The following is a 16,740-nucleotide window of genomic DNA, read 5'->3' on the forward strand; positions in this document are numbered from 1 at the left end:
TTTGTGCTCGGTCCAAACACTCAGCGCATCAACTAACAAAAACCGAGTTCACCACGTGGAAATAGCTGCCACGCCATCAGCCTTTCTACCCCGAGTACAGAGCATGTCACATATTCAAGAGATACCAATAAGTAACTATTTGTATTGTAACCATTCTATAACAAGTGGCGCGCGGCTCGCCTGACTCTGGGCACGATCATAGCTCCTCCCACGGCCTATTGGTGTCTATTACACGCTTGGTGCGCGTAATAGGCACCAATAGGCCATGGGAGGAGCTATGCGCGCGTTTCGGGCCAATTGCGTGCTGTCTTTAAGACTAAGCCGCACGCAAGGGCCAATGAAAGAGCTGAAAAGAAAACGAACACGCACAAGCGTGTGCGATTCCAGGGTCCATTTCTGAACCCCGGACAAAAGGACTCTCACCTGCGCGAGCACTGCTGCGCAGTGCAACGCAGGTCGCGAGACCTAAAAATGGCTGTTTCTTTCCAACTCAATTTCAATATTTTATTTTTATTTCAACTGTTACTTGTTACTGGCAAAACCTTGAAGGATCTACACTTATGAACCCTTGCTGAATTCAGAATTTTGTCTACTTTTCAGAAAAGTATATCTTTCCGGGATCCCCAATGGGTTTCACACCCACTTCTAACACTAACTAGAAAGAGGTTGAAAGCACTAGAAAATTAAGAAAAATGGGCTATGTCCCAGTGAAATGCCAAAACTATGTTGAACAATGTGGTTTTCTGATTCAAGTCTGCCCTTTCCTGAAAGCTGGGAAGAAGGCAATTTTAGCACCGCAAACCCTTTGTTGTTTCCATTTGCAGGAAAAAAACGGATGCTTTATGCTGCTGCATTTGTTTCCCAAAACCCCCAAATCTAGGTGTATTTGGCTAATGTCTCCAACGCCCCCAAGGGGAATCCACAATCCCTGGTTACCTTTAAAATTCCCAGGATGTTGGAATAAAAGAATGCAAATTTTGCAAGGATACCATTTGTGGACAAAAAGTTATGGGGGCATAAGCGCAAACTACCCCAAATAGCCCAAAAAAGGCTTAGAACTTGTGGGTTTGGGGCAGCGGTTCCCAAACTGTGCGCCGCGGCACCCCGGTGCGCCGTAATGAGGAGCCAGGGGCGCCGCGACCACAATGTTGAAAAATTAAGCGAAAAGCGAGCTGAAGGCAAAAGCTGTCCCACCTGCAAAAACTGGGGACATGGTCTGTTCCTGGAGGCGTACGTGCGTGCGTACGTACGTATACGCGTCGTACGCGCATTCTCAGGCGTCGGAGGTAGTCTCCATTACTGGCATACGCATGCCATACGTACGCAGCTCTGGCGTTAGTGGGGAGTTACTGCTGCGTCTTTTGCCGCCCGCCGCTTTCTACCGCCGGCCGTCTTCTGCCGTTGCCAAGGTAAGACAGTGAAGTAAAGTTGATTACACAGTGAGACAATAATGTTCAGCCGTCGGACTGGCTGTCATGCGACCCAGAAGTACTTGAATTACGACAAATATTCTGTAAAAAATTAATAAGAGACAACGAACGCTAGGCTGAATTTACGGACGTTCTTTGAGGTAGTAGTGGTAGTCACTTGTATTGCCTCTCACATTTATTGCTGTGTAGACATGGACCGTAGTACATGTGTAATACTTTGCCATTTTATTTTTTTACGTTGACTACATGGAACGTACTCGACAAAGCAGTAAGGCCACATTTAGAAAGACTCACTAGAAACAAAAAGCGTAAAGCTCAGTTGGTAGAGCGGAGGACTGTAGTGGAGTGTCTGTTATCCTTAGGTCGCTGGTTCAAATCGGCTCGAAGGACATTTTTTTTCCCAGAATGTATTTTGGTTCTCAGTCAAAGGATAAACTGCACATTAAATGTATTGAAAAACTACCATGTCGTTCCCGTTCTACTGGTACCTTGAATTTGTGAGTCGCCCAATGTGAGTAGGAGGCTAGGAGAGTCAGTATCAGTTACTAGTGAGACGAGAGTATTTTACGGCTGATATATAAATCGGGCGATATTGAATGAAACAGCTTAATAAGCGCGCTCCAAACATGAACCGATTTATAGTGTTGAAACTGCCAAAACCGCATACTGTGCTTATAGAGGAGAAATATGCTGCTTCTTGGCGGTTTCTTCTTGTTAACAGAAATACTAACTTGATTTAATATTTTTCGCTCCAGCGAATACTTAATTACAACGAAAAGACCCGTTCTGTCTAAGCAAGGGTGTACATTCACTTTAGAGGCAAATACCAACCTGTTAACTTTCTATGCATGGTCGCTACAGCGTGGTACAATACACGTGTGTGCACGTGACACGACACATCTGCAAGTGAACGCATGGCTGACGTCTTGGAACGCTAACAATTTCACGATGGTCATTGTGTGGACATACGCAAGCATATATGATGCACGCCGAGCACTTTGGCTTTTTATTTTTACTTTTACTTTGCAGTTCAGATCAGCTGAATAAGCGCTATACGATTTCCTTTTATCAAGAAAGCAATCCAAGGCCTAATAGTAAATAAATAAAATAAAAATCAAAGTGTGAGATCTAAAGTTTTTCTTAGGAGCCTAGTGCTGGCATATTGTGGGGGCTGATGAATACCAAGGTTGCCTACTCTTGATTCCCACGCATGCATCTTTCTTCCAGCACTCCTCACTTAGTCTTTCACTCTTGCGCGTTATTTTTCAGCCACACTTTTTTCCTGCGTTACTGTTTTCCAAGCTTTGCCTACTTCCAAACTACATTATTTTCTGGAAGAGGTTAGGAAACTGGGCATTATCAGTGTTTAGTTCAGACTCTACTGACCACGAGTACTTCACTACTACTCACACCGATGGAAACAAACCTTGACAGAAATTATACTTGAAGCTTCATGAAGGCAAAGTTAGTTATACCAAACGTCCCAACCGTGGCAAACATCAAGGATGGAATGCAAGGTTCAAAAAAGTGAATAAAGAAATTAGACAGTGTTAATGTGCCTGCTGCAAAGAATGTGTATCATGCACATCACACAGTGAAGCTAGTTTAAATAGGTCAGTGCCTTTGTCAGATCTTTTGCTTAAAAGTAGTGTAGAATGTTAAAATCCTAACATGTGCTAATAACTGTCATTCAAGAGCTGCATGCAAACAGTATGGATTATTAGAGCACTATGATGTTTTCCTCCATCTTTCATTATAATCTGTTTCAAAAAGGGTTCATTTCAGTAACAAACACTCCTAATTATTAAATGGAACCCCCACTACCCTTTAAATTCTGAGTCTGTGCCTCTCCAGACTAAGCACACTTACTGTCTGCCACCAGTATGGATGACATGTGACTTACCTTGTAGTCCTCTGGCTTATGAAACATTTCCTATACACTAATTTACACACATATGATTGATTGTCTCTGTGTAATGTGTGTGTGATAAGTGCCCTGACAACTTACACTGGTATAGGTGGCACTATATAACTGATTCAATATATTTGAGAGAGAGTGGTCATGGAGACTTGAGGGGGGCACTGCTAAAGGGTGGTAGTGATGGAATCTGTGGGGCGCAAACATTGTCGCACTGGGCACCACCAGTTCTAAAGCCGCGTACTGATTTATAAATTTCTGAGCCTGCAAAATGGTTCTGCAAACTAACAGAAATAATAGATCCATCATTAGGCAGAGAATAACTTTAGTTCTATTTATACTTGTCTTACCTGGATGTTTTGTACTTCAGGCTTATTATTCCGTGGAGACTGTGGATGACACCTGGAAGAAACCTGGAAATACTTCAGCAAAGGAAAAGAAACGACGACCAGGGACTTTACAGATAGAAAGACGAGAGGAACTGATTCCCATCTTTGTGATTGACAATGAAGAGATTTCTAATGCCAAGTTCAAGTTCGTCTGAGCAAAGTGAAGTTGCAGGTTCTTCTGACAAAAAAGACGACGGGAAACGAAAGGCCAAGTATAGAAAGTACGATGACAGGTATTTGGATTATGGTTTCACGTGTGTCCGGGTTAATAACGAGGACCGTCCTCAATGTGCAATCTGTTTAAAAGTTTTGGCTCTGGAATCCATGCTTCCAAGTAAACTTAAGCGGCATCTTGAAAGTCTTCACCCAAATGTGGTCGGAAAGCCAAGGGATTTTTTTGAAAGAAAAGTTGCAGAAGCCAAACTACAAAAGTCCACTTTCTCAAAACAAACCAAAACTAATAGTAACGCCCTCCTGTCTTCATATAAAGTGGCCTATCTAGTTGCACAGAGTAAAAAACCCCACACAATTGCAGAAGAGCTGATTTTGCCTGCTGCTGTTGAGATGGTAACAATCATGATCGGCGAAGATGCGGGTAAACAGCTGCTGAAAGTGCCTCTTTCTAATAATACTATCAGCCGGAGGATAAATGATATGGCTGAAGATATTAACGATCAGCTCATCTGTAATCTAAGAGGCAAAGACTTTGCACTCCAGTTGGATGAGGCAACAGACAACCACAAAGACACCCATCTTATTTGCTATGTCAGGTTTCTATACGAAAAACAAATTGTTGAGGATTTGTTGTTTTGTAAAGAAATCAAAGGTGGAACCACAGGTCAAGACTTGTATGCGGTTGTGGATGATTTCATGCAACAGAATCAAATTGACTGGGAGAGATGTGTTGGAGTTTGTACAGATGGGGGCCGTTCAATGGCAGGATGCTACCAAGGACTTCAAGCTCGCATACGATCTAAAGCTCCTAATGCTGTTTGGACACACTGCATCATTCACAGAGAAGCACTGGCAGCAGGAAACCTCAGTGAAGAACTGCATGGTATTCTGAAAATTGTCATCAAAGTGGTAAATTATATTAAAACAAGACCATTGAAAGCAAGATTTTTTGCTAAACTGTGTGAGGACATGGGTGCGGAACACTCATGTCTCTTGTTCTATAGTAGTTCTCGGTGGCTGTCTCTAGGTAACTCCCTGCTTAGGGTGTATGAACTGAGGAATGAAATATACTCATATCTACATGGTGATGAACATTGTTTTGCTGACAAGTTTATTGATGCAGACTTTCTAATACAAATGGCTTTTCTTTCTGATCTATTTGAAAAACTGAATGCACTGAACAAGTCCTTGCAAGGCAATAATACTAACATCTTGCAACTGTCAGACAAAGTTTCAGGCTTTAAGAAGAAAGTGATCCTTTGGAAAAGCAGTCTAAGCAAAGGTGACTATAAATGTTTTCCTTCATTGGACCAATTCCTGCAGGAGAATGAGATGGCGTTAAAGGAGGAACTGAGGACAGTTTTTGTTCTGTATTTGTCTCAACTGCGTTTCTACCTTGATAAATATTTTCCAGAGGATGAAGTGGAGCCAATAAAATGGGTGAGAGACCCCTTCAACGCTGAGATACCTCAGCATTTCAACAATGAGGAAGCAGAACAGCTTATTGATGTTTCAAGTGACTCAACATTGAAAGTAAGGTTCCAGTCTCAGTCACTGCTTGAGTTCTGGTGCCAAGCTGGAGATGAATATCCAATGATTAGCAAGAGAGCCCTGCATGTTTTGATCCCTTTTGCTACTTCGTACCTTTGTGAAGCAGGCTTTTCAGCAGTTGCAGTGATAAAGTCTAAATATAGGGCAAAAATTCACCTTGAAAAAGAAATGCGTGTTGCAATCTCAAAAATAACTCCAAGATTTCAGGAGTTATGTAAGGAAAAACAAGCACATCCATCTCACTAGGATTTGTAAGGTAAATTTCGGACTCTGTTTTACCTGTTCATTGAAAAGATATTTATATAGAAATTTGTGAACTATTGTTGTGTGGTTAATAAATGCTGCATGGAAACATATGGCTATTAATCTTGTATCGTTTCACACTTAACAAAGTTTTATTAAACAGCTGTTATCTTCGTATTTTGTTACAAATATGATTATACTACCTTCATTGCATCCCAATTAATTTAAGGAAGACAACAGGAAGTACTCCCGAGGTCGAGCTTACATCCCCCCCCCCCCCACCCGCCCACCCATAAAAAAATGTTGGGGAGCCACGGCCAACTGCCAATTAGGGCAAGGGAGCCATGGGTCCAAAAAGTTTGGGAACCACTGGTTTGGGGGAATAGTAAACAAGTGTTATTATCAGTTGTCTTTCTCTGCATTTGCGCCTTCCAAATGTAAGACAGTGTGTAAGAAAGAAGTCATTTTGAGAAAAGTCCTCTAATTCACATGCCAGTGTGGGTACCCACAAACTCAAAGATGTGCAAATAGCCACTGCTCCTAATCTACTAGACCCTAACCGTAATGTATTTGAGCCGTAAACTGGTCTCACATTGGGTGATCATTGTCAACTCACCAGAACGGTCGAGTAGGCCCTGAAAATAGCTCGACCTGATAAAATCTGACTCTCCATAGCTAGTGGGCAAGTAGATTGTTCGAGGCCTGTACAGTAACACAAAGTTTATTCTGTGAACTTCCCAGAGCAGACCTTTGTGGGCTTACCAGACAGTAACTGCCCAAATATTCAAAACATAGCAAACTATCTAACTGGAAGATTCTTACTTGGGATATGCAGTGTTAAGGGATTATATAAGAACACTACAATAAGGGCGCCACATTCCAGGGCATAAGAGTAACCCTGCCCTGTTATTTATTGGATGTGTGATCTCACCTGCATTCCAGAAACCCGCTGCTCAAAATGACACATTTAAAAGTGTTTTTTTAAATATTATAAATTTTAGAAAACAAAGACAAGGATGATAGTTTCAAGTGCAGCAGGACAATACTAGAGGTTTGTCAAAGGGCTTGACAGCCTGCACCCACACTTTGAAATCACCTCAAAGATGATGGGAAAACCTGTCCAGTGGAAATAGGAGTAGTCAATGTTTTCTGTGTTTGTTACATCCTCTGTCCTGCTGGGTACTTAAGCCAAGATGATGTCCTTTAGAGAGATGTCAGCAATACTGAATTAAAGGTGCCGCTAAGGCAGGTGGAGGTAAAGCAGAAATACAAGCCAGAGATTTCAGTCAGCAGGAATTTAATGGATAGTTAGAGAAACTGTGCAGTTAAGGTTAAACATTAGTAATTACCAATTGTATGTTTGTAAAGTTTGCATGTAATGTCTTATTTTGGGGTTTAAACCACAGATATTCCTACAGTATGCTTTTATTATGTCTTTTTGCCCAAAACAGCTATTAAAAGATGTTTGAATATTTGCCTTTTTCAGATTTTGCTTTACAGGAGTTGGTTCTTAAATAAGAATCAAAGAGTCCCCCTGCCTCATCAATTCTTTATCTCCTGTAAAGCACATACATTTGTTTTCTTAATATTGTATTTTTATATGAGTTTATCAGTTTGGGCATCTCATTTGTTTTCACTTTAACTTAATTTACACTATTGTACATACTAATTCCCTATTCTTTGTATGGGAAATCCAGCACTCTGGCCTGTTATGCTAGAAATTGAAGGGCATGTAAAGCTTACTTTGGTACAAAATTCGAATAGGTGGAGTAGTCTGTGTTGGGTCTGCGTCTTTGTCACTAGGTGTGTCGCCCCAGTCTCAACATTTCACCTATCCCACATTCTTTTAGCTGATTTTCCCTCAGTCCTACTACCTGAGTGACTCTATCATCCTTTCATTTATCCCTCATACTGCCTTCTCATGTCCCCTCCACTCTGTCATGTCTTCCCTTCTCCTATCTTTTTTAGCTTCCTCCTTTAATATCCTAATCCATCCAACGCTTTCTTTTTCACGCTTTCACCTACTTAGTTGTTTGCTTCCTCCAACTGTGCTCTTATGCTTGTTACCTGTTCCTTCTCCAATCTATGCATTACTTTTTCAGTGCCTCCACATTCTTTTACTCCCTTTTCTAGCCTATAGCTTCTCTTTTTTTTCTCCAATGGCTCGCCAGGTTTCTTCACCTCCCACTTATTTCTCTTTCTTCCTCACCCTTCACCACAATCCTTGCGTTTTCACCTAAATCCTTTACCCTCCATTTACTTCCCTGTCTCCCTAACTCTCAGTTTAATGCTAATCCTCTCTTCATCTTTTCCATCTCACTCTTACGTGCCATTTCCCCCCCCCCAGTTCTTTTCCTTCCTCTTCTCTTCCCCCATTCATGCATTTGAGGTCACACATGCATTTCTGTTCAACATTTGTCTTTTCTACTTCACTCAGGCTCTGCAATAACCCAATCACGGAGGATGGGGTGGCCTTCATTGGGGAGGCCCTGTCTGGTAATAAGTCCCTGACACACCTGTCGCTGCTGCACACATCCCTAGGTGACTCTGGAGTAAGGATCCTTGCAGAGCACTTGGAGAAGAATACCTGCCTGAAGGAGCTGAACCTGGCCTACAACTCAGTCACGGATGCTGCCGCGTTGGTCCTGGTGGATGTGGCTAAGAGAAACCCCAAAATGCAGAAAGTACAGTGAGTACCATCTCGCGCCCACCACTTCTACTTCCATGCTAAGGCCCTTACTTACTCAGTGCATGTTCTCCTCTGCGCTGTCCCCCAGAGCCATTGCTGTCTTGTGGCACTGCCACCGGTGTCATTGCCCACTTGTGGATTTGTGTACCATTGTGACCATCACCATTGGTGTCCCTCAGTGCCCATCAACTTCTTTCAGTGACAGTTTCTGCCAGGGCCCGCCAGTGACCAGCAATGCCAGTGTTCTGAGTGATGTCCCAGTGCTAGCACACTCCTGAGACTCCCTCATGTCCCACAGTGTCAGTTTACATCACTGTGCTACTCTGTGGCTACTACGGTCCCTCAGTCCACTAGTGTCTCCAGCATCAGTGTCGTTTAGTGCTCTGGAGTACCTTTGTTCATGCTACTCTCCTTCTGTGCCCACAAGTGTTTTCTGGTGCTTGCATCCAAAGTACCCACCCAGAACCCTCTTCCAGGCTCTACAAATATCCTTTAGTCCACCACCACTGATTACCAATACCATTGTTGACTAATGAAATTCCAACTCCTGTCCTTTATTGCCCTTGTGTATCTTTTGGTCTCCCACAGTTCCCGGTACAGCCGCTGTCCCCCATTGCTCACAAGCTGTTACTAGTACTTGCTGTGTCCCTCAGTGCCAATGAAGTGTTGCTTCTTTGATATCAACAGTACTGTAGGACCGGTCATTGCCAGGTTTTCCCAACTCCACTAAGTGCCTCCAAGTCACAGCCCTCCTCTGTCCGCTTTATATTTAAGACACATTGGCGCTCCGTTGAACTTACACTTCTGGAGGCATTGAGAGTAGTCCACAACTGGTAAGCGGGGGAGGGAGATCATTGTGAGGAACAGGAGACTCCTCTCCCCAGCTCAACCTGCAGTGGCCATCAGATGGAGTCCGTTGTGGTGGATTACAAGCACAACTCAGCACAAAGTAGAAGATGAAAATCTTGTGAAATCTACAAACTTAGGTTTCTTTTCAAACATACAGAATGTATGCAAATCTACATGTAATATTGTGCAGCACAGAAATTTTGTACACCACAATATTTACAGGATCTGTTAAAAAAGATAAAAGCAGTGGCATGGCCAGTAGGTCTCGCATTTGGGGCCGTATAAGTGTTTAGCCATTCATCACATTATCCTGGTTGGTTCAATTATAGCTTAATTTCTGAATCTGCGTAAGGTTATATCAAGCCAAAATTGGAATGTGTGGAAGCTTGCGGCATTTGGAGCAGTGTCTGGTAGCTTGCAGTGGTGTAGGGGCAGCCAAGGGAAGTTTGCAGAAGTGAGGATCGTGAGGAAGGTTGTGTCATTGGGAGCAGTGTCGGGTAGCTTGCATTGGTGTAGGGGCAGCTAAGGGAAGCTTGCAGAAGTGAGTCCACATAAGCAAAAATACAAAATCATTCCCCAAAAAAAAAAAAATTACAGGTCCACTTTACAGTCCCCCTTGTATTCCTCTGATTACGTTTTTTCCTCCTCTTGTGTTTCCAAGACGCAGGTGGGCACAAAAAAGCTGCCTTCTCCCACCAGGGAGCTCATTTGAAACACTCCTAAAGATTCGACCACTTGGAGGAAAGCCTCTGCTCCTGCTATTGGTCTTGGGTAGCACATGAAAGAGAACAAAGGGAGCAGCCAGTGCCACATTTCACTTCAGGCCCCGCCAGGCTGGAGCAGCAGAGTGAAGAGGGGAAAAGAGAGGGAGCACCTGGGTCAGGCAGCCCCGGAGTGTTCTGAGAGCAACCCCCGAAAAGCCACGATGAAAAAAGAGTTTTTTTGTTTTTGGTCTGTAAGGATGCTCAGCTGGGGAACGTTGTAATCAGCACGTCCGTGTAAGAAGACCACCCCCAGTCGCCTGACTTGAATTTCGTTATGCGGGAGCTGAGGGAAAAGGGTGCAGGTTTGAGTGAATAATCCTTTATTTAAATTAAATTTCCCAAAAACCGCTCCTCAAAAAATTGCATGCGTAACAAACGCCTCTCCGTCACTTCCTGTAGCGAACAAAAGCAGTTTGCCGTTTTTTAGGTCTCGCCTGACCCAGCGCATGCGCTGGTCTGGCGAGACTTATTGAGAGGGCTCCAAAAAGTGCTACCAGGCCAGCCTAGAGCTACAGTGCATGTGGTTCCTACAAAGTAACGCAGAGTTGCACAAGGCGGCATCCTCACAGGAAATCGATTCATATTTGAATGCATTTCATAGTAGTGGGAAGTGCTTGTTCACAGCCGCCCCGTAAATCTTAACCGCCTATTTATGCCATTATGAGAAGTTCGCAACACTCTCTACCCATGCACTTTGCACCCGTTTCCACGCTTCACAGAAACCTTGTGCACCCCTGATGGCAACACAGACTTACCCTGCACCCCAAACAATTTCCAGCACTCTCCTGCTAGGAAGCCTGGCAGGCTTGCAGTGCAACCCTCGCGGCTTCTCTGTGTTCAGAAGAGGAAGTGAGAAAGGGGCAGGATGAGTCTCGGCATCGACTCAATATCCTGTGATTCTAGGCAAATCACTTCATCTTTCTGTGCCTACCAAATATGAATGTGTCCTTGTGTAAAGTAACTAGTGCTCATGTAAAGTGCTCCAATACCTTCGGGTCGAGTTTGTGCTATATAAAAAACTACAACAACAAAAATTAACACACTTGCAGGTGAGAAAGGTGGAGAATCTGCTTGCAAAGCGTGGCAAACTGACTCAGTATGTAAACAATGAAAGAAAATGTCTGTCAAGCGCAATATTTGTAAACACATGAGTGAGTTCACACCAAAGCCTTTAGTAGAACAAAAGGTGCAACATGAAACTAACGTGTAAATTAAGCACTAAATGAACTATAAACTGCCAGACTAAAAACTGTTAAAATATTGTTTGATTTGAGTTTCTTGTAATTTCAATTCTATTTGAAAATATATTAAAAAGCAAAACCGCATTGCCATAGATTTTTGATAAGTTGTCATGTATCGTGGTTATGCTTTTCTCCCACGGTATCTACTATACTTCCCTTTCCATCTCCCCCACCCTTCAGCTAGTGAGAGGCCTGTTATGTTAAACAAGGAAACCAAAGATGTTTTTGCTACCTTGCTACTGATGTACGAGACAAGCAGCAGGAGGGCGGATGGGAGGGACAGCTGGGAGCAGTGATAGACGCCGAAGCTGAAGAAATGTCACCCCATAAGCGCGGTGTATGTGAATCGGATGCCGCGCTAAGTGGGAAATGCTCCAAAAAATATAAGCGTGTGCAAATTAAAAGAGCATCTTGTGAAGTGCGGGTTTGCCACAACAAACACTTGTGCGCAGTGCTTGATTATACTAAAGTTCAGCGGCCGTGAATCGGGTGCCGCGTTAAGTAGGAAGTGCTCGGTGTCAATGTAAAAAAAAAAAAAGGTCCAAAGACAGGACATACAATAGCAACAAGTGGAAGAGGACAAGTCTTGGTGGCGATCCATGAGAGTCAACAATTTAGAAAAAAGGTGGGTTAAGCAGGAACCATTACCCAATTAGAAGCAACATTTTTTAAAGGACACTGACAAAATCCAGTCGGAAGCTGGAGGCAGTCTGTAATTCCACGGATTGAATACAGCATGTTGAGAGCCAGCGCATGCACTGCCTAGGCTCGACCTCAAAAGTTACTAGGCATGCCTATAACGTGTGTTCCAAGATCCACAAAGTATGCTTACACAGCTCACTATTTGCCTAATAGAACCCGATTACTGATTATTGTTATCTACGACTTCGAGAAGGAGTGCTATGAGGAGGGTTTTAAACTTGTCATGTTATGAAGTGGAGGGCCATTTGAGTCCTGTAAGCGATTCTGGGTTACAGACCCCATCTGTCTTAGGGTTGACATTCTGCGGTCCAGAGGTTGTGACGTAGAATAGGTTAGGGAAGAAGCCCTGTCAGTGAACAGCCTTCACGCTGTAGCTTATCCCACTCAGGACAGGGCACACTTACCTCTTCTGCTGGTGCTCCGGCCCCTGGGTGAACATTTTAAATTCTTTAGATTTTTGGAACGTATAAAAGCACTTTTGCTGTCCTTTGAAGTCTTGTAAACAACCTCCATTTGCTTGTGAACGATGATCACCCTGAATGTTTTGCAGCATTTAATAAGTTATGTGCAGCGCACTACTACCTGGGTTTTTTTTAAAGTTTGTATAACGCACTTTCACGAAAACCTTTTAGGCTGCAATGTCTTGAGTTTCTGCCCTCCTTGGAATCTAGGTGGCCGGCCTGGGTCACGTGACCATGAGGTCTGAGCAGGTTCACCAGGAGTCTGATGTGGTGGCTTGGTTCCAGCCCTATCGTGCACAAACTCTGCATGGGGTGAAGGAGGAGCCTAGGGATATGAAAGAACGGAGAGCCTGAACCTATCACTTCACTGACTCTCCGATGAGGCACTAGCTGCAAACAGCCCTCTACGAAAAACATTAAGCCATTGCAGTCTGGAGGGAGTGGATGCCCCTTCGTTCTACCCCGCCTTGGCGCATGCTGTTTAGGCTGTATTCCTTTGTGTTCAGTGAAAGTGAGCTGTAATCTCAACACTACAAAGATGCACCCACATGAGTACAGTCACACACAAATGCAAACCTACAAAGGTGCAGGTACAGCTATATACTGAAACAGATCTAGTCTCAGCCACCAACAAATATGCAGAACTCCAGAGAGACACATCTACACACCCTTGTGCACATAAACACAGGCTGGTACACACCCACCGCCACGTGCTTGTGCCCAACCATCCAAACGCGCCTGCACGCTACACATACTATTTGTAATCGTGCAAACTGCTTGCTGTGCTCATGTTTGCCCGGAATGTCTGCTTTCATCACAGGAGTATTTGATCAAGCAGACGTATGCTATCTCTTTGAAAAGACCATTTAAGAGAGAAAAATCTATCTAGCCTTTTTCAGCTGTCTGCATTGGCTCACACCTGTTGCCCTCCCATAATTGCATTCCTATAGTTACAGCCCACCTAGATTCTTTTTCCACACCCAAATAATGTGTCTCCTTTCTTCCCCACCAGCTTGTACTTTAACAACATCAGTGAGGAGGGGAGGCAGTCACTGCACGAGCTGAGGAGGAGCAGAGATGGCGTGGAGGTGCTGGTGTCGCTGGCGGAGGGCACTGACGTGTCACAGCATTGGTCGCTCATCTTGAACGTGGTGACCAAAAATGTGAAGGGCTGGGACCACGAGCGCATACAGCGCCACCTGCGGCTGCTGCTGGAGGATTTGCAGTGCAGCCGGCGCCGAACAAGCAACCCCTGGAAGAAGGCCAAGTTCCTGCGAGTGGAGAACAAAGTGGAGAAAGTCCTGCGGAAGATTCAGGAAGAGTCCATGTAAACTGGAGGCCATGACTGCAGAGCTGTGCATGGGGCACATATTTGCACTGGAGAAGGGTTACATGTGTTGCCTAAATATATTTTTTTTTAAAGCAAGATGCAAAATGGCCCTTTTGGGTCCAAAGGTGCACAACAACACGCAATCTGATTTGTGCTCTGTACCTGGACCGTGCTCATGTCGCACTTTCATCAAGGAGGTACAGGCTGTTGAAGTGGACCACACTGTGTAAGTTTAGTTAGATATGCTGGAATTGGCCCACTTGGTGCTTCAATGGACAATATTTGGAACGGAGGTCATGAGGGCATAAAATTGCACTTATAGTACTGACTAAAAAGTTCTGATGGATAACAGCGCATGGGTTTCTTGCCAAAGATGGGCACTGTTAAAGACACCCTGCTTTGTTCTGACATCACAAGTATTTTCACTTTTTGGGTACTGAAACACTGAGAAGCTACCAGTTCTGGAGCTAGACTAGATGGCACTTGTGCTGACAAATAGGCGGCACTGTGAACTAGTGTCTGTGGTGTGAGGGACTTGGCATCACATAAATCTTTTGTATGGGTGCCGTTAATGGTACTTCAACCTGATTCTAGCAGGGATGTAGCAAGCAAGCACTTAGTATAGGTGTATTTGTAGTTAAAAGGCCTAGTGACACAGGTACTGAAGGAGATCGCCTAAAACTCTTGGTGCAGGTGCCCTTGCTGTCACTAGGCCTGACGGTGCTAGACTGATGTGAGCATCATGTGTACACTTTTTGGGGTAGCTTTCCTGGGCAGACATAAAGGGATTCATACCTGCTGATAGTGCCTCAGCCCACTGCTGTGCTGACCACCTGCTGAACACTGGGACTCTGAACCCAAACTGCTGTGACCCATGATGCCATGGTTACCCTACCGCCTTTCCGTCTCATTACCCCCTTGCCTTTTCGACTGGAACTTCCCGGCATCTTACAGAGTGCCTTACTTCCAGTTGTCTTCCTGAATGTTGCCTGCTTGCTTGCAGGAAGCAAATTGGCCTGTATGGCTAAATCCACTCACCCCAAGGTGCATATTTCCTTCCTTTCTGGTTGGCCTTTTGCCCTAGCTCCTGCTCTGTTTGTTATCTGTCTCCTCTGGCATCAAATTCTTAGAGTGTTACAGCCCTTCGACCATTAGCTAACATGTCTCAGTAGTTTGTGCCTCTTCGGTTGCACCTTGGATATGTCTGGATGCCGCGTCAGTTTCAGTATCTGCCTGTCTAGTTGCAGCCTGGGTATATCTGGTTAAAACCTAGACTCGTGTAGTTGACAGTTAGGGTAAATGTTTATTTGTGTCTGGTTAAGCCTTGATCTTTCTTGTTTTCAGTCTGGGTACATCTCATTACAACCTTCGCATACCTTGTTTTGCTGTCTGACCATGCCTCATTTTAGCCTTGTCGTATCTTAGTTATGGGTTTGGCGTGTCATGGCTACCGCTTTGACATATCATGATGACCACATATGATTGGTCTAGTCACAATCTCTTATTGTATATCTTGGTTGCAAAATCTACATGCATATCTTGGTAACGCATGCCTGTCTTGGCGGCAGCTTCTAGCATGCCTGGCTTGGTTGCAGCCTCTCTATACCTGGCTTGGTTGCAGCCTCTGCATGTAATGATTGTTAGGTGGTAATGTGTGACTACAGCCTGAGCATGTCTTGGTTACGGGCTTGGGGTGTCATGGTTACAGCTTTGACATATCATTATGACTGCATGTGATAGGCCTGTTCGTAGTCTGTTAATGTATATCTTGGCCACACAATCTACTTTCATATCTTGGTAATACCCTCTGCATGCCTGTCTTGGCTGCAGCTTCCAGCATGCCTGTCTTGGCTGCAGCTTCCAGCATGCCTGTCTTGGCTGCAGCTTCCAGCATGCCTGTCTTGGCTGCAGCTTCCAGCATGCCTGTCTTGGCTGCAGCTTCCAGCATGCCTGTCTTGGCTGCAGCTTCTAGCATGTTTGTCTTGGCTGCAGCTTCCAGCATGCCTGTCTTGGCTGCAGCTTCCAGCATGCCTGTCTTGGTTGCAGCCTCTGCATGCCGGTCTTTTTGCATCCTGGGCATGCCATGGTTACAGACTCTGCATGTCATGATTGTTAGCTAGTAATGTGTGACTACAGCCTGATCATGTCTTGGCTGCAGCCTCAACAGGTGCTGTTTGAAGAATTGGCTTGTCTGGTTACATCGCAGGCATATTTTCTTGGTGGACCTTGAACATGGCTCAGGGAAGCATACGTAGACCAGCATCAATTGCACTACCCTCTATTGAGTGGTCCTTGCTGTCCGATTCTGTCTGCCTGTTTACTGACTCTGAGTGGAGACAGCATGGACAGGCTGGCTTCAACCTGGTTGTGCTCGGGCACAGTGCAGGCTGAAGGCACTGCCTGTGTCACATCAAACCACATGATGGTCTCCTCAGGGCTTGTCCATATGTCGTGTGAGGAACGTGAATCTCCTTCAGCTTTGACCCAGCTACAGTCTGCCTTTTCATTTGTGCCTTGCAAATATGAAATGCACTAGCTTCTCTTTGGCGGGGGCGGGAAGCCGGGTGTACCGGGTGAGTATTTGTGCTATACTGGCATGTACATTTTTGAATAAAAATCTCTTATCCAGTCTGGATCATGGCTTGAATTTTGTGTGAATGTGTGTGTGAGCTTTGAAAAATGGATTGCTCAAAGACAGGCATTGTAGGGAATCGAAGCATTCCTATTGGACAGAGTGTATGGAGATGAAACCAATTGCACCAGTCAATCCATAAACGTAGCTTCAGTCAGACAGATTCATGGGATAAAGTGCAGTCCTTTCATTGAATTTGATTTTTTGAGACAATTAGGGTTTCCCACTCTCTTGTCTGCTCTAGCTTGGAGTGTTGGGATTTGTTGCTGTCCAGATAGTACACTTGGAGCAATGTTTTCCTTTTGTCAAAGTTTGACTCACCTTGTGTGGTTCATTACAAAATGACCTCTCCTCAGTGGGCGATACC

General features: G+C 44.4%; 1 protein-coding gene across 4 annotated transcripts in view; it reads left to right on the forward strand.

The window, feature by feature from the left end:
* The window catches only part of NLRX1 (NLR family member X1), a 232,746-nt gene extending 216,377 nt beyond the window's left edge, over positions 1-16,369 (forward strand). For all 4 annotated transcript variants that reach the window (XM_085645914.1, XM_085645912.1, XM_085645913.1 and 1 more), the window contains 2 exons: positions 8,143-8,394; positions 13,424-16,369. In XM_085645914.1, coding sequence (XP_085502040.1) covers positions 8,143-8,394; positions 13,424-13,742 — 571 coding nt within the window. In that variant the 3' untranslated portion in view covers positions 13,743-16,369. The remainder of the gene's footprint in view (positions 1-8,142; positions 8,395-13,423) is intronic.
* Positions 16,370-16,740: the final 371 nt, after the last annotated feature.

This window comes from Triturus cristatus, chromosome 3_1 (genome assembly GCF_964204655.1).
Source record: "Triturus cristatus chromosome 3_1, aTriCri1.1, whole genome shotgun sequence".
In the NCBI taxonomy this organism is placed as follows: domain Eukaryota; kingdom Metazoa; phylum Chordata; class Amphibia; order Caudata; family Salamandridae; genus Triturus; species Triturus cristatus.